Source organism: Cupressus sempervirens, chromosome 1 (genome assembly GCF_028749045.1).
Source record: "Cupressus sempervirens isolate cs-2001-9-10 chromosome 1, ASM2874904v1, whole genome shotgun sequence".
NCBI classification, from domain to species: Eukaryota; Viridiplantae; Streptophyta; class Pinopsida; order Cupressales; family Cupressaceae; genus Cupressus; species Cupressus sempervirens.
Genome location: NC_143118.1, coordinates 220,193,019 through 220,212,812, shown reverse-complemented (window position 1 = coordinate 220,212,812; position 19,794 = coordinate 220,193,019). Strand labels below are relative to the sequence as shown.

General features: G+C 34.4%; 1 protein-coding gene across 1 annotated transcript in view; it reads right to left on the bottom strand.

The window, feature by feature from the left end:
* LOC149576941 (putative uncharacterized protein YDL057W) overlaps nucleotides 1-3,770 on the bottom strand; it is a 280,773-nt gene extending 277,003 nt beyond the window's left edge. Inside the window, exon 1 of the mRNA XM_089821098.1 lies at nucleotides 3,549-3,770. Coding sequence (XP_089677224.1) covers nucleotides 3,549-3,735 — 187 coding nt within the window. The 5' untranslated portion in view covers nucleotides 3,736-3,770. The remainder of the gene's footprint in view (nucleotides 1-3,548) is intronic.
* Nucleotides 3,771-19,794: the final 16,024 nt, after the last annotated feature.

Below are 19,794 nucleotides of genomic sequence, written 5' to 3'. Positions count from 1 at the left end.
TTTTAGTTTTTCGTTAAATTTTGAAAATTAAAAGTTTTTTAATACATCAAAAAATTTCATTGTTTACTAACTAATTTAAAATTGTTGTAGGAAAATTTTCATGGAGAGATACCCAAGAATCTTTTGGACTGATGTGTGGCCCATTGCATCGACCTCATGTTGGAAGATATTAGCAAGCTTGAATGGGTGAAATCATGTGTTGCTAAGGGCAAAAATCTTTGTAAGTTCATCTATAATCATGCCTTGGTCCTCAACATTATGAGGGAATACCGAAAGGAAAGGAGTTGGCCCGTCCAGGTATCACAAGATTTGCTATTAATTTTATCACACTAAAATTCTTGTTGAGTTCAAGGTTAGCGTTGAGGTGCATGTTTGTTAGTCCACAATGGAGTTCCTCCTCCTTTGCGACCACCCCTACAGGGATAGATGCAACAAAATGCATTTATGATGAAGAAGGTTTTTGGAAGCCATGTTCGAAGATTGTGGAGGTAATTGAAATTTTAAAACCTTTAGTCTTAAAATTTTTTAAATTAATTTATCTCATACATATTTTTGTTTTATTTTCATTGTGCAACTTTGCGAAGTTTCATCATTCACTAAATTGTTTTTTTGTTTAATTGTTTTGTAGATCACTGAGCCCCTTGTAGCCCTCCTATGAGTTGTTGATGGGGAGAAGCCCTATATGGGCTACATATATGAGGGCATGGATAGAGCCAAGGAGGCTATTAAGGCCAAATATGTAGGAGTTAAGGAAAAGTATGGCCCTATTTGAGACATAATTAATAGGAGATGGCAAAATCAGCTTCATAAGCCCATCCATGCAGCAGCCTATTACCTCAATCCGGCATACCGTTTTCGTAAAGATTTCAAGGCAGATGAGGAGGTTCTTAGTGGCCTATACACTGTGATATCGAGGATGGCCACTAATCCCATGGATATATTGCTTGAGATGGATGCCCCATTTTTTCAAGTCAAATTTGCAAAGAAGGTCGTACAAAATTACAACCAGGTAAAAATTGCAGCTTAAGCCTTATATAATCTAATTTGTAAATTTCTAGCTGTAAAGTTCAAATTTTGAAATGAGACTAATATTTTTTTCTTTTCCTTTTTTTCAAAATTTAGATAGATGGTGGCAAATGTTTGGGCTTTCAATCAAAAACCTTCAGCAAATTACCATATGCACAATGAGCCGGCCAAGTAGCACTTCTGGATGTAAGCACAACTGGAGCATGTTCAAGCACATCCACTCGAAGAGGCGTAACAAGTTGTCTATGGAGAAAATGAATAGGCTAGTCTTTGTGCATTACAACCTGCACATTAGGACTAGGGAGATTTTGGATAGTGACACCTCTCTGATTACTCTAGAGGAGGTTGATCCAAAGTCTGAGTGGATCACTGAGGCTATTAATCTTGTCTTTGATGATGAGGACATAGAGTGGGTTGACGAGGCAGACAGAGAAGCTGAGGCCGTGGCTATGGCAGTAGAGGACCAGAGAGCTCCAGTTGTTCCTAGTGGCACCTCACAAGGATTGGCAGAGCCAGAGACTACAGTTGATCCTAGAGGCACCTCACAGGCTAATGCTATGGCTAATCAGTCATCCAAGACCTACCTTAGATGCCTTACTAAGAGGCATTTTATAGATTATATTGAGCCTGAGGTTGAGGTTGGGGATGAGGATGAGGATGAGGATGAGGATGACGATGACGATAAGGATGAGGATGAGGATGAGGATGATGATGATGATGACGATGACGATGAGGACTAGGAGCCATAGCTATAGTCTTGTTTTAACTTTTTGTTTAACTTAACATATGACCAGAATTTGGAACATTTGATGATGACTATTGATGTGTTGGATTTCATATACGTTTTGATGGGTTGTATGGATTTATCATTTTATATATCTATGTTTTACTTTTATAATGTTTCCTTCAGCTACTGTTTAGTATTTAGCAATTTACCTTTGTAGTATTATACTTATGTAATCAATTATGTTTAACTTTTAAGTATCTGCATTATGATCAAATTATCTTCTATTTAATGATGTTATTGTGTCTTTAAGCTTTATTCAATAATGGGTGCATGGAATGTTCTTTAAATCCTAAAAAATTACAAAATTTTGTGGTTTTTTTATTTTGCCGAGTCACTGCCAAGTCCGAGCTGGGTCACAAGTCAAGTTACCCTTGCCGAGTCCAAGCCGAGTCCAAGTCACGTTACTTTGTTCTCCACCAAATTGTGGATATGAGCTAGCTAGTGGTTGGATCTTGCGAGGTCTTGCAGAACTGTTATTTTAATTGCTAATGTATTTGGCCATAACTCGGAAGGCCTTATAGCCGGGCATCTTGGATGTAAATCTTATGATTCTATTATGAAAGTTGGCATTATTTTGGATCTAAATCTCTGTGTTATTGTTTGTATTCTTCTGTGGGGTTAATTGCTAGGGGTTAGGACATCTCCTTTGGGAATTCTCTTGCATTGCACTGCATCACGCATTATGGTTGAGCTTCACATTTCCAACAACAAATGCTGCCATAGCAACAGAAAGGGATCTGCAATGTACACATTTTTTCTTATGTTGTAAGCTTAAGGGGTGCATCCGTGTTTGCAAAATTCTCGTTTCCAATCGGTGAAATTTCATGTACCATGTGCTTGCATGGTACTGACCACTGCAGAACAGGGTATACAAAAGGTTTATGCTGGGATAAAGCATGAATATAGAGACGACGAGCACGACAAATAATGTCAGAACAAATGATCGATGCTCCCACATTCCAATAGTTCTTGAATAAGTGTTCATCCATGCTAAACCCATAACCATTCCTGCCATCCTCTGAATTACAGCAATTCCCTGACCTTTCAAAACTTGTTTGATTGCTTGCGACAAGGATATGACGATAAACCTCGCTATATCCAACTCCAAAATACTTGGAAGAGCATCCCTGCATCTAATCTTTGGTGACGTGCCTTTGAGTGGCCAAAAGGCACGATTTCGAACATCTGAACTAAACTAATTTGAGCATTATTATCAGTGCAATGAAGCGATGCGACCCTTTAACCCTTTAAAAATACATGATTTAGTGAGTTTTCATGAAAACTGATAATTCCGTGCTACAATAAAACTTGTTTTGGCTCAACACACAGAGATTAAGTTCGATCTGCTCCAAACTGGAGTTTATTTGTATATTATTCTAAGCGATTAGTGAAACGTGGTATTGGCTCCAATTCAATTTTCTACATTTCCAAACGAGTATCAGTTTTCCCTTGTTTGATTGTTCTAAATAAAACACGGGTAAAACTTGAGTTAAATACAACTTTAGTAATTAATCCCTAAAACAACACCCAAAAAAGCTTGAAAACTGTCTATTCCAACAATGGAATTTCGACAACGTGTGCTGAAGTTTGCAGAGAAGAGAAAATCTTGACAGAAACTCAAAGCAACTGGATTTTAGTTTAAATATAGGTAAACATTTCCTATAAATACTCCATGGCTCTAGTATTTTTCTTCAATTCAGAATTGGGTAACTTGTGAGGAGAACTACAAGCTAACCAGGAGAAAGATTTCGTCCATTGGATGAATTGCCTTCCGCCATTGTAGTTAGGGCATTCGACCGAGCTATTATTGTCCTCCGCCTAAATTTTCGATTCGGGAAACGGCTGAAATTTGGAATCTGGATTACATTATGTGGATTATATTTCGCGGGAATGAGATTTGCAGTTGGACTCGAAATGACCATTTTTATTTTGCTGTTGGACAATGTCGTTCTTAGTTTACCAGTCGTTGTTAATGCATTTATTTAATTCGATTTTTTAATTAGTTCAACTAATCTTTGAATGAATCAAAATAAACAAACTAAACAAATTTTACAATAATATTTAATTCCCTTATTTTAAATCAGTGTAAAATTGTTACATCATTTATTTGTTTTATTTCTTGATCTATTAGAAATATTAATAATGGCACAATTAAGTTTTCATTTTTTTAAATAATGTGCAAGAATCAAATGTTAATGTATCTAATGACTTAAATGGCATGACCAAAACTATATTGATGTTGTGAATGGCATAATTACTATTGTATTTTTCATATTTTGAATCAGTTATAATCAAATAATTTCCTTACCTTATGTTGAATTGATAAATACTTAATACAAAAAAAAAACTTACAACAGCATCGTCTTAAAATGGGTGCACTTGCCTTTTAATACCATTGAGCTCCCTCCTCTTCATGATTCCCTCTTCGGACCACGGATATGCTCACGCTCGCTCTTCTTTTCCTCATTTTCCTCTTCTCTCTTCCATATTTCCACCTTATCTCTCTAGTATCTTCCCTAGCCCTTTGTGGCACCCAGGACCTATCTACTAGGCCAGGTCGACCCAGGGTGACCTAGTCCTCCCATGTCGACATTGTCCTAGACTAGGTTAACCCAAGTCAACCTAGCCCCCAACAATTTTTTATCTCAGGGCCTAAAAGTCCTCGGGGGTTTAATTAGGTAATGATCATTATCCAGTTGGCCTGTATTGTTTTCCCGCCTAAAAACTCATATATAAGGAGACTTGGAGGCTTCATTTTTGTATCTAATCAAGCAATTCATATCTCAAACATCTCATTCTCAAACTCTACTCTCTAGTGAAGATTTTCATCCTTTCGCATTCAAGGAATTCAAGAATTCAAGCATTCAAGCAAGGAGATTTTATCTAGCGTTAGAGAATCCTTTATGAGCATTTCCTCTTCAAGATCTAGCGTATGTTGGCCATCAAGGGAGGAGATCCACATTGAAGCATTCATTGTCTTTATTGATGCATATCCATATCCATGCCACTATGATACATTGCGAAGTGTGGAGATATACTACATTCCTAATACAAGATCTACATTATGTACACTCAGGCAAGGTGAATCCTAACATTTATCTTGTTCTTTACAGTCCTTTACATTTATATTTATCATTTACAGTTAATTCCTTAACTTGGGGCTTGACCAAGGCAAGCCCTCATCAAACCCCAACCCCAAACCTTTATTTTATGTGGTGATTTGCAGGTTGGGAGCTAAAAGAATTGCATATCTGAAACCTATAGTTCATAAGCTTTCTGGAGTCATCAGTTTCGAAGCCATGGACTACATCAACCTGGTTGTAGGAGGTCCTTCCATGTTGACCTTTTCCTTCAGTCTCAAATTCTGAGGAGATTTTTGGGTTTTGCTCCTTTCATCATTTCATTCCAAGATTGAGTGGACGGAAGCTCAAAAAAGTTTCAAATGCAAAAATTATCGAGCATAAATACATCTTCCTCTACGCATTTCAAGGTGAGTCTTATATATTTCATTTCATATCATATCTTTACCCTAGATCTACATCTTATTTGGGCTAATTGTACTTACATAGCATCTAGATTTACATTTCTTAAGCAATTAGTTCAACTTTTCGTTCACATTATTCTATCAAGGCCTAACATAGTGTATTTTTTGGTATTGCATTTCTCTGTACAACTCAGATTTAGTATTAGCACCCTTCTTCCTTTGGGTCCTAGATAATCTAATTTAGATCATAAGTGGAATCATACTTGGAAACCCCCTAATGAGGCATATTAATGTCTCAAATTTGATATAGTTTTTATATAGTCTCAACTTACTCTTTGAGCCATGAGAAAAACATTCCCAAAATGCAGCTAGAACCTATTAAACTTATGGATAGTGGATATGACATACCTTGCTTAATATTATATATAATGCAGTATTTCATATAAATGTTTTAAGCTATGTTTTAATATTTGAATGAGGGTAGAAATGTTGTTGTATGTGTTTGAATGTTGCTAATTTGCAGGAAATGAGGAAGTGGTGCAAAGAGTGGCAAGCATTGCATTAAAGAAGAAGTAATGAAGATCGATCATAGCATGAGAAGTATGGGTCAGTTCCGGGTGATAAGCCACATTTGTGAAAGGAGTTATTTCAAAAAGCTGACTTGTTACATTATTTGTGTATTGTTATTATATTACTCAGTAAATGTTTTAAAAGTCATGGTTGACATCTTGCCCTTTTTCTACTGATGATGTTTGCTCATGAGTTTTATGTTATTTTTTGTAATAAGTTCCAATCCTCTATATATATGGAGAGTTAGAGTTAGTTTAGGGGGATTGGAAGATTCTAAAGTTGTTTTCTCTGTTCTTCACAAATCGTTCAGTCATGTAACAAAAGAAGAATTCTAATGAGAAAGTGATTTTGGATTACCTGTTGTGTTCTTAGTTAATTGAAGCCAACCAAGGGCGCCCACTTGGGAGGTGGAATAGATTTAGGTAGAGTGGATTCATTTCTTGCAATTTCTTATTTAAGATAGATTACTATATTAGTCTTGAAGCATAGTTACTATGAAAGTTCCTGCAGCACTTGTGGAAAACTGTCATAGTGGATGTTTGAACTGTTAACTAGTTTAGAATTCCCTTTTTTGTGTTTTCTACAGTTCTTTGCTGATAATCCAAGTATGTTTACTATTCTGTATCAGTAGCATAGATTCCTTTCATGCATTTTACTTTCTTATAGCATAGGTGTTAAGACTCCTAAAGGAACTTGGCACACATACTATGCCAACCCATTTCAAGTCATATGTCCCTAGGTTGACAATTCAAATGTATTTTCATAATATAATAGATTCTCATAATGGATAGAATATCTTTGCCAAAGGAATGGTAGTGTGATTATCTTGATCTATAATGGAACCCTGCACCCCCCTCTTTCCCTTACATATACATATTTGAATGACTCAGTCCCTTCTAAAGTGGAGACCTACATCCTATTAAAGTGCTTTCATTTTACCACCAAACTAGTTGGTGAACCCCCTGTCTTTTTGGTGTTGGCTTATTTTGCATATCTTTTTTTCTTACATTGGATGTTCTTTACTTCGGTTAGATCTCAATAGGTTTTCCTTTTGTGATCTCCCCTTTTTATGAACTTAATTACATGAAGCCCTACCTATAGCATTCTCGATGCCTTGTAAAGTGGAGGCCTACATCAGATTAAAGTGCTTTCATTTTACCACCAAACATTTTGGTGAACCCAACGTGAATCCGCTGTCTTTTTAGTGTTGGATTATTTTGTATATCTTTTTCTCTTATATTGGATGTTCTTTACTTTGGTTAGATCTCAATAGGTTTTCCTTTTGTGATCTCCCCCTTTTATGAACTTAATTACATGAAGTCCTACGTATAGCATTTTCATTAGGCGAAGCCGTAGACTCATGAGTTTGTTTGATGATTCTCACATTTTTTCTCATGATCTCAATCCTATCATGGAGCATAACTCTTCTCACTCATCTCATGATGAGGATGATGCTTTAAGAGTTCATCCTTTGCAAGTTGATAAGATTTATGATAAATTTTATAAATTGGAATTTTGGCTTGCTCAAGAAAATATGAATCTCGATAGCATTGCTACTATTGAAGCTCTTAAGAAGCTTGTTAATAATGATGATAATAACATTTATATCTTGTGTGGTGTATCACACCTTATTAATACTCATGCTAAGTCATTGATGAAATGTGCTCAAGAATTAGGATACCCTCCTCCTTCCACCACCGTTGAACCTTCTATCCTAGTTTCTACCACTCTTTTCTAGCATACCTATATATGCTCCACCTCTTATGACTACTTCTACACAAGTTTCCACTCCTTTAAGTGTTAGTCTTCCTATTCTTTCACTTCTCGTCAGTGTTCCTCCTACTTCAATTCCTTCTTCATTACCTTCGTATAATGCAATTCCTTTTACTTATTCGAACCCTTTACCCATTCCTTTCAATTCTCTGTCGACGTCCTTACATATTCCTTCTACTTCTAATACCTTTCCTAATCTACCTAGTATACCTATTGCTACTAGTGTGTCTTCTGACCCTACTGTCAGTACCTTGGTTCAAACTGTCCCTTCTTTACAACAACAACTTGCTCATTTAACCCAATCTAAGTTCAATATTCATACATGTGATGTGGTGAATCCCCTTTCCTTAGATATCCTTCATGTTGTTATTCTGCAACATGTTGAGGTAGCTTATCTTGAGACTTATAATGGTAAGGGAGATCTCGTGATTCATGTTAAAACTTTCCAAACTATATGTAGTGATTTTGCTCATGACTATAGGCTTATGGCTAAGTTGTTTCCACACACCTTTAGGGATAGAGCCTTGCAATGGTATTACTGTCTACCTTCTTATTCTATTGATTCTTTTCAAACTCTTTCTTATGGCTAAGTTGTTTCCACACACCTTTAGGGATAGAGCCTTGCAATGGTATTGTTCTCTACCTCCTTATTCTATTGATTATTTTCAAACTCTTGCTAGTGATTTCATTCAACAGTTTCAAAATAATATTGGTCCACAAATTTCTTTAACTGATTTAATGCATTGTAAGTAGAATGTTAAAGAGAAAGTTATTGAATTTATTGGTAGATTTAAACATTTGTATGCTCTGATTTCTTATCCTGTGCCTAATCATGATATTCAACACATTTCTATTTCTAATTTACAAAAAGACATTAGGATAAGATTCTCTTTGCTAATTATACCTCCTTTTCACACTTATGTGTAGTGCTTCACCATTACCAATTACAAGTGAGTCGACTCAAGAGCTCTACTTCAATGGCTCTTGTTTCTAGTGATAAGAGTGATGTCGTTGAACATTCAAACAAGTTCTCTAAATCTAACAACTTTATCAAAATCAAATCTCCACATACAGATGGTGATCAAGTGGGTACTACATCTTGTGGTATGACTACTTTTTCCTCTATATTTCATCCTAATCATCAATATACTGACTTATCTAAGCCTTTGTCCGAGGTGATGACTAAGTTGATTCACACTCGTGTTCTTAGTCTTCCTCCTATTCATCCTATTGATCCTAGTAAACCTCTACCTAAGTCTTTTGATTCTAAGGTTTTTTTTCAATATCACCACCAATTAGGTCATGATACTCAAAAATGTTATGGTTTGAAGAACATTATTCAATACCTTATTGATTCTAAGGTTATTTATGTTGATGTTCAAGTTAATCATATGAATAAGTATGTTGTGCTGCCTAATCAAATTTTACAGATTTACACTGATCTTTTGCCTTCACACTCAGTGAATGTCATTAATCAACCTTCTTCTTCTAATTGACATATTTCTTGTGATGAGAAGATAAAAGAAGCGAATCATGTGGTTAGTCATGTTGAGTCGATGTCTCAACCTCTGATTTCTTCTCCACCTAGTCCTCAACAAACACCTCCTATTACTAGCTTTAGTCAATCTGATATGTTTAAGGCACCTAATGGTCCTCTTTACATCACTACTAGAGTGGCTCATTTTCCTTCTCGTGGTACTTTGGTTGATCCTTCCTCTACTATGAATGTTATCACCGAAGAAAACCTTTTTAATAAAGGGTTACATAGAGATACTTATGATTCAACTCCTGTATGGATTCAATCTTGTAATAGTTTTCTTTACCGATATCAAGGTTCTATCACCTTAACTATTATTATTTTAGAGAAAACTATTTTTGCTACCTTTGTGGTTATTCCTACGTTTGATCAATTTCAAGTTAAGCTTGGTATTCCATGGCTTTCTGCCATGCAAGTTGTTGCTTCTCCTATCCTAAATGTCTCAATTTTCCTCATGGAGTCATTGTTACTATTAATCATTCTATTTATAAATCATCACATCCTAAAGATTGTGCTAAGATTGATTTTTATTGGGCATCTCATCTGAAAAACAACCTACTCATCCTGATCATCTTTATAGAAACTATCAACAATATAAAGTAGCTAAGATTATGGAGCTTAGTCTTCCTAAGGGTTGTTTACCTCTGCCTGTCTTTCCTACTTCATCTACACCTTCTAGTTCTACACCTATTTTATCTTCTACAACTATTCCTTCTACTATTGCATCTCAACCTGTTGACGTTCCTTCTATGGAACCTATGGTTGTTGCTCCTAATCCTTCTGGTATCCCTCAGAAAACTATTTGTAATCAATATACTCATCAACATTGCAAGAGTTGTCAAGCTAGAGCTTAGGCTCAAGTTCGTTCTCTTGCTTCTCAGTCTACATCTTCATCTCAACCTTTACCTTCCTTTGACCACACCCTACGTGTGTCTTTGGAGGAGGTTTGACAAGGTAACACGATGCATTTGGATAAACATGATATTTTTGTTTGTATTTTAGATTTTGTTAATCTAGATATGGAAGATACTTTAGATGATAGTAGTGATGATGATTTAATTATTGTAGATAATGATTTACCTAACATGTTTTCTACATAGTTTACAATCACTCTTGGTAATGAGCACAGTGACTCTCAAAGTCCTTGCTTAGAACTTGTTTTGATTCCTACTATTATGGATATGGTTCCTCTCATGAGTTGCCATCCTTCCCCTGGCATTTCATACCAAAATGGGGGGGACACGTGGAACACTTGATGTGAACTCCATCCATAATGGTAGTTTTTAGTGTTCTTGTGTTGTGTTTCTCCCGTTTGTGCTTCTATTTTCTTTTTGATTGCTTTGGATGATTCTTGTTGCTTTGTTGAGCCCAAGGGGATAAAGTGATCACTCTATCATCTACACTCTTATATTTTTATCTCTCTTCTTTTATATGTTGTTCTATGTTATGTTGTGCATGTGTTATTGTTCATGCCAATGATCTTGTTTAGTCTTCTTGGTTGCTTATGATATGGTGGCACTAATTCTTTTTTGATCTCCTTGTTTTTGGCCCAAATAGACTCTTCTTTGTATCTCTCTTTTATATCTTTTCCTCCATTGTGTCATAGCTCTACTTTCTTTTGGGAATGATGATATTATCAAACTTAACATAATACTACATATTATTATGATCTTATTGACCCCTTAGTTAGTAGATCCCTTTTGTGTTCTATCTTTTTGTCACGTGCTTATTTACCTTGATATGTTTCTCCTCTTGGGGGAATGTCATAGTGGAAACGTTCTTTTTTGGATGCATGTTATACACTTCCGTTAAAGCTATTGCTCCCATTAAGGTGTTTGAAATCACTTTAATGTCGAGGCATACACTCCGCTCATCGTTTTTCCATGGAATACAAATATGGATTTTGTGTATAGCTTGGAGTACTTTAGCCTTAAGTTCTTGGTATGATTTCTAAGGTATACCCAAATCTATATTCATGTCTTTTATCCTCTCTCTTTTTTCTTTTTCTTTTTTTAGTTTCTAAGAACTCTGGACAATTCCTAGGGGCTTGGTCTCTTTTTGAATCTCTCTCTAAACTCTAACAATTTAGGAGGCATGGTCCTTGTTTTCAACCCTTTTTTTGACTACTAATAGTTTGGGAAGCCTAGTCTTGATCTCATAAGGACAAACACAACCTTATGCCCTGATCGACTTTTGATTCTTCTTTTTGGGACATGGATTTCCCTTGAAGTTGAATCCCTTGATAGATTGACTAGTATGATAAACACACTTGCTAGACTATTTGGATCATCTCCGATGGGTTGACTAGCATGCCACACACACTTGCTAGACTATTCAATGTCATCCCCTTTTTCGTAGACCTTTTCCCCTGGTTCTTTCCTTTTTCCTTTTCCTTGTGTGGTTTACAATAAGGCACACTAAACTTATTGGGAAAGCAACTACACCTCTTTGTTTTGTAGCACTTATCTCTCTTATTTTGACTCTAGATGTGATAAGACTCAAGTTTGTTGGGGGCTTGATGATTTCTTTCCTCTTTAGTCATAATAAGATTTACTCTTTTGCTATTGATCTACTTTACCATGAGTTTGAGGAAACTCATACTCCCGCTAAAGTGGGGGCTTAATGTACTATCTTAAAATGGATGCACTTGCCTTTTAAGACCGTTGAGCTCCCTCCTCTTCATGATTCCCTCTTCAGACCACAGATATGGTCATGCTCGCTCTTCTTTTCCTCCTTTTCCTCTTCTCTCTTCCATCATTCCACCTTATCTCTGTGATATCTTCCTTGGCTCTCTGTGGAACCTAGGACCTATCCTCCTGGACCAGGTCGACCTAGGTTGACCTAGTCCTCGACATTTTTTTATCTTGGGGCCCAAAATTCCTTGGGGGTTTAATTAGATAATGACCATTATCCAGTCAGCCTGTATTGTTTTCACACTTGAAAACTCATATATAAGAGACTTGGAGGCTTCACTTTCATATCTCATCAAGAAATTCATATCTCAAACATCTCATTCTCAAGCTTTGCTCTCTAGTGAAGATTTTCAGCCTTTCAAATTCAAGGAGTTCAAGTATTCAAGTATTTTTCAAGCATTCAATCAAGGATATTTTATCTAGTGTTGGACAATCCTTTATGAGTGTTGAATTTTTTGGATCTTCTACAAACGTAATAGCATTGCCATTGTCTTTTGGTATGTACTTTCCAAATGGCAACCATCTTTGTAATATAGGATGAAGTATGTATAGACATGTAATTAATATAATGACAAATAAATATCTCATAGACTTAATATATTAATATATACATTATATCTCTAACTTATATATATATATAAAATTATTAACACTCCCTCTTAGCTTAGAGAGGATAAACAAGATTCATACAAAATATGAATAACATATTACCTCAACATAAATAATGGTTTCTAGAATGTCAACTCATTTGACATCTGCTCGATGCTACAAACATCAACACTCCCTCTTACCTAGGGAAGATAAATGGTATAATCATATTACATATCTTGTGATCACATAACACATGATATGAAATATCATCTAACATATAATACCTAGTTTTACATATCACCTAACATGTGATACCTAGTTTTACACATCACCTAACATGTGATATGAGAAATCACCTAACACGTAATACCTAGTTTTACATATCGCCTAACACGTGATATGAGGAATCACCTAACACATGATACCTATTTTTAGATATCATCTCAATATGATATCAGAAATATGGTCTAACCAAGAATATCAAGTCTCATGATATTCACCATAGCTCAAAATTGTTCAAAGGTAATGTGCACTTACCATAGGAACATTTATAATCTTTTGTGATTGGTTTTAGCCATCATATGATGCCTATCATAGTCTAGAGGATCATGGTTTGTTTAAGTAATTGAATCCACCATGCTGGAAATCATCTATCATGATTTGTTTTAGCAAACACATGATGTCTATCATGATAGAAGATTAATTTATTGTAAGATTGCCATCTTCCAATAATATTAACAAATATAAGTGATAATCATTTTGAAGTCATCACTTCCTCACAATTAACACATGGCCCATAAGGCATTAAATGATTTCACTAGTATAATAAACAATTAAATCAAGTTTACTTCATAAGTGTTTCACCTTGAATATTGAGACTCCTTCTCAATCACTATGATCGAGATTAACACAATTTGATTGAACCCATCTAGTTCCTCTAAAGCTCGAGTTCATCGACATTTTGACCTCTTTGAAGATGCCAAAACCCCTCTAAATGTAAATTCCATATTCTTTTGTCCTCGTATTTCAAATATCTCCTTTCATAAGGTGAGCTTATATAGGAAATATAACACATGAATCAATTTTCATCCTTCATTGAATATTTATCATTTTGACTCTACCATCAGCTGACTAGATATAGGGCCTGTGTTTCTTATTGTATCTCCAACCCATAAGGTTGCTAATTATAGAAATATAAACCTCCTAATTGGAAGAGAGTGTTGACTGCATTCTCTAAGTTTGTCCTATGTCCATGATAGTCTCCCTTGTAATCAATAACATATTGAGATACTAATTACTTCCTTTCATTTATCCATTTCCTTCATATTAATCGATATTCATATGTGAGTGATCGAATTTCATCGATGTTAAAAATAGTGTTTCTTATCAACTGCGATAACTTATAATTGTCATTATCTATCTGATCTACTAATTTATTACTATTCCTTCTCATGAAGTGGTTGAACATAGATTGGTTGGAACCATAACAGCCACACTCCATCTAAGAAAGAATGTTGAGATCACGTTGTCATTGGGGAAATACTTGTCTTCTTTATCAAACAACTCCTATGAGAATGGTTGAAACAGTGATTATAGTTCCCATAATTATGCAACAGTGATGTCGGCATTACTTCAATCCTCCTCGAATGGTGTCTAAACCATCCACATAAATCTCCTTCTTCCACATCATTTTCAAGATTGTCAGTTCTATATTGCACTGCAAATTTTGATCCTCTACAAGGTGTAGTGACTCGAATCATGAATCGTTGTTCACTTATTTCCACTGCAAGAGAAATTCTATATTTTTCTATTTCATATATTTCTTTGGTCATCGCGATTTATCACTTCCAAGATTTCCTCGGGTGCTCTTTTTCGTAGAATTTGCACTGACTGATTTGATCAACAATTGAAGTCATCATACTTTGCTTGCATATGAAATGGGAGCATTGATAAGAAAAAAAATAATATTATAGGCCTTCAACCATTTTATTGAGTTGGCAAGGCTTATAGACAATGCTAGTCTTTACACTTTAGTTATGAAAAGGGCAAGGAGGAGCATTAGAAGGATCCTACATGCTCAGTGGACACTCAAAGGCACATCTTTTCTCTACTCTTGCAAGATGAAAACAAAGATGCACTTGCAGGGTATAATTTCTCATCATCATTAAATTCCTTGAGTAAGTCTATATGTCATGCCTCGTACTTGACCTCTCCTTTTGTTCCCAATTCTAGAGATCTCATTTCTTATCTAAGGCGGGCAACCGTGTCATAGTTTTAGTGCAACAAATTCTACTTAGGGATCTTCTTTGATTACAAATCACAATTTTAGGACATGCTTAGATGTTTTCTAAGGAGAGAACATTGTTCTCTCATTTAGGCAAATTTTGAATACACATTCATTCACAGCCAAGAAATATCATGTGATACCTATTCCCACCAGCACCGAAGGATAGGGAAGGAATATTATTTATCTTTTCTTCGACCAATTATGAAAGTTATTTATTTCTTATATGCAACCCTTACCTACATATGCAAACTAGGCTCTAATACCATGTTGAATTTTTTAGATCTGCTACAAATGTAATAACACTGCCATTGTCTTTTGGTATGTACTTTCCAAATGACAAACATCTCTCTAATATAGGATGAAGTATGGATAGACATGTTTCTTCATGGGACATGTCTATTCATTAGAATGTAATTAATATAATGAAAAATAAATATCTCATATACTTAATATGTTAATAAATATATATTATATCTCACACTTATCTCTCTCTCTCTCTCTCTCTCTCTCTCTCTCTCTCTCTCTCTCTCTCTATATATATATATATATATATATATATATATATATATATATATATATATATATGCATGCACTATAGTTTTTCCAACTAAAGCTACCAATTATTAACAGTGAGAATTTCCTCTTCAAGATCTAACATATTGTTGGCCATCAAGAGAGGAGATCTGCATTGAAGCAGTCATCCTCTTCATTGATGCATATCCATATCCATGGCAGCATGACAAAGTTATGATAGATCTATTGTGAAGTGTGGAGATATCCTACATTCCTAACTCAAGATCTACATTACATACATGGGGGAGGGGTGAATCCTAATATTTATCTTGTTCTTTAGAGTCCTTTACATTTAAATTTCTCATTTATGGTTAATTCCTTAACCTGGGGCTTGACCAAGGCAAGCCTCATCAAAACCCAACTCCAAACCTTTCTTTTATGTGGTGATTTGCAAGTTGGGAGCAAAAAGAATTGCAGATCTAGAACCTACAGTTCACAAGCTTTCTTGAGTTGTTAGTTTTGGAGTTGAGAACTATGTCAACATAGTTGTAGGACATCCTTCAATATTGAACTAGTCCTTTGGTCTCAGATTCTGGAGAGATTTTTGGGTTTTGTTTCTTTCGTCGTTTCATTCCAAGATTCAAGAACGAAATTTCAAAAAAGTTTTTGATGTGAAAGTTATTGAGCATAAATACATCTTCCTCTATGCATTTCAAGGCCAATCTTTTATATTTCATTTTATTTCATATCTTTACCTAGATTTCCATCTTAATTGGGCTAATTGTACTCACATTGCATCTAGATTTATATTTCATAAGCAATTAGTTCACATTATCCTATCAAGGACCTAAGAGAGCGCATTTCTTGTTATTGCATTCCTCTTTACAACTCGAATTTAGTATTAGCACCCTTCTTCCTTTGGATCCTAGCTAATTTAATTTGGATCATAACTAGAATCATACTTGGAAATCCCCCCTCTTTTCCTCACATATACATATTTGAATGGCTTGATGCCTTGTAAAGTGGAGGCCTACATCCTATTAAAGTGCTTCCATTTTACCACCGAACAATGACATGTATAAACATGAAAGCACAAAACCATCAACACAATGAACACCAAAATTTATTTGGAAACCCAAAATAGGAAAATCCATGAAGAAGCTAATTCTCAAGAAATGAACATTGGTTGAGGTGACGGTAGTTAAGGTGATGTGTACTGAGGCTCACTATCAATTTTCTCACTATTGTTTGGCTCATTTTCACTTGGTTAACTACTTAGAAATATGAAAAACATAGAGTGTCTATACCATTAGGCTCACTATTGGTTGGGCTAACTACGTAAGAATATGAAAAAAGGCTAATTATCAATACAAATATGTTTTTTGTCAATACAAATAGGCTTACAACTAGAATTTAAGAAATAAAAATTCAATCCACCACCAAAGTCATTGTCATCGACAGTCAACAATACAGAAATGATATAACAATTATATACCTAAAATGTGAGCACACTTCTATGAGTCATTATATCCAAGATCACTCAATAATGAGGTCTCAAATGGTGGTTCATATCTCTCTATTCATGGAGTGCAGGGGTTTGTAATGGAGGCCCTCAATTTGACCTAGTTTGTGCCCATGCAAGTACACCATAAAACAAGAGATTCAAAGATCAAAATATGAATGCAAATGAAGATGCAAACTAATCTAAATGATGACAATGCAAAGCAATGCAAGAAAATAAATCTAACTTATGAAAGGAAATAACAATGCAAGATTAATCTATGAAAGCAAATATGGATCTAAGCTAATATGAAAAATGCAAGGATGGATCATGATGAGGGGAGCCATGGATGCATCAGAAGTTGTCCACAAAAAGTTTTAATGTTCAAACTCCTCCAAAAATCACTCTCCAAACCTACAGCATAACAATAACATAATCGTGGATGTCCAAAAAATGAGGAGAGGGCTCTCCCTTTTAAAGAAGAATGGACGATTAAGATTAAGAGGCAATAAGATTTAATCAAGGGTGGAGAAAGAATGATCCATGTGAGACAAAATTCCACCAATGGAAAAAGAGGAGAAAAATTAAATGGAATCCCACTTAGAAATATGTGCATTTAAGTGTAGAGGAAAAAAAGAATTTATTTTATTTCCTTTTTCAAGTGAGATTTTATTTAATTAAAAGGGAGCAAGTTCTTTTAATTAAATAGGAAATATTAAATTAAATTAAAAGAGGGGTTTTCTCTTAATTAATTAAATATGGATAAATTATTTAATTAAAATAGAGGTTTTCTTTTAATTAAATAAGACTTAGGATAAAATGATCAAACCTTAGGAAATGTTGAAATAATTGAATTAATTACAATTTGATCAAATAAATTGATTTGAATTGATGTAATAAAATATTGCAAACCATTGATTCAGAAAATTTGATAAATTGAATAATGGGGGGCCATAGTCTAGGCAACCATTTTAGGGTGCATACAACAATATGCTACCAATTGGACCAACTCACTTGTATATCAATAAACACATATTTCCTTGTCATATTCACATTTACTTTTCATTTTATTCGCATACACATGCATGAACAAATAACTCATTGTTCTCTTTTACCAACAAGGTCGACCTAAACTAGTTTGAAATAGGTTAATGAAGCATTATCATGGTGCTAAGGAATGAAAGTTGGACCACCTCAACCAATACAAATGTCTTACACATATCAAGACACAACACCATCACTAAGATCTTTGGTACCAATAGATAAGATCTATATGTTACATGGTAACTAGTAGGGTTGAAGCACAAAAAACATCTTCCAAATAGGATCAAAACTAAACAAACGCTCCAAAATATGTTGTACAATAAATATGATCTACATGAACATGGATAAAGATTTAATTTTTAAAAACATCTCATGGTGCTCACTTCTATCAATACACCAAAAATATCCTAGACACATTTAAACATTTATGCATCAGATATATTTATATTAATGCAAACCATTAATGACAATGAAAATAATAGCATTAACCTCACATTATAACAATCTCCTCATTTGTCAATGATGGAAATATTCATCAATGATAAAGGAAATAATCTCACTGTCAAAAGATGTCAACATCAAATTCCTCTACTCTTCTCCCCCTTTAACAATAATGAGAAAGGGCCAAAACTCCCCCTTATTGACTCACTATGCTCTCCTTGAGAGGAAGTTGTCAGACATTGATAAAAAAAAGAAGAAACATGCAATTCATAGGACCAATGTGTAGACCTGTGCATTGACTAAACACTAGGAAGGGGGTAAACATTGCACTTCCCCCTGAGATACTTGAAAGTATCTTTGCACAAAGGTTTGGTAAATATATGTGCAATCAACTCCTTTTCCAACACCTTCTCTCTCAAGAAATGAAATCTAGTAGATATATATTTTATCCTAGAATATTGTTTTGGAATCTTTGAAATGTTCATTTCATTGTATTATTGCACATGGTTGAAATTGACTCATTAAAATTTATCACTATATCCTTCAAAGTATATTTCATCCATAGTACCTAAATACAACATGAGGATATTACAATGTGCATTCTAATTCAATATTTGATAATGTTACAAAATCCCACTTCTTGCTTGACCAAACAACTAATCAGGAACCAAGAAAATAAGCTTCACCACTATTACTTCTTTGTTTATCCAAACATCCCACCTAATCAACATCACTTAGGATGTCAGTGTCAAATTTGAATATTTTGGATACCACAATCTAAAATCTTCAAATTTTTGTAAATCATCTTAATTTTCATGACATGTGACTCTTGTAGTTCTTATTGAAATTTGGCTTCTAAACATACGACATACATGATATATGGTCTAGTAATAGCATCATGTACTATGCAAAGTCCCATTTGGAAGATAATTTGAGAATTTGGGACAAGTACCTTGTAATCTCTATTTATGGTAAATTACAATGTATGATATCACTTATACATTTATGGATTGATAAGATAATGTTATTTCAAGAATAATATTATACATATGCTTGATCAATTGTAGGATATTTCTAAATTAAAATAACATGAATATCATAACTAACTCTAATTAGACGGTTAGGTATACACTAAAGGAATTAATCTATATACATTTGTGTTTAGTGGAATAGGACAATCTCTGCTATTTTTGATATGACTAATTTGAGTATGCAAGACAAATTGGGTGCTTATTAGTTTTGACTAATTTAGAAATGGGAGGTATGATTATATTATTATTATCTTATAATTGTATTTAGTGAATGAAAGTTTATTTCTCATATAATATTTCAATCTATATGATATCGGGTATTAGTCTGTTGTTTTATGTGCATCAATATAAACTATGTGCATTGATATAAACTACTTGATTTAAACTACTAAAGTAATACCTAATGTTTAATGTGATAAAATGATCCCTTCTGCAGTCCCAAAATTGGATTAATCACTAATACCACTTTTTCGTTCCTCTTAATGTTATGAATCAATTCCCTTTTTCTCTTAAATG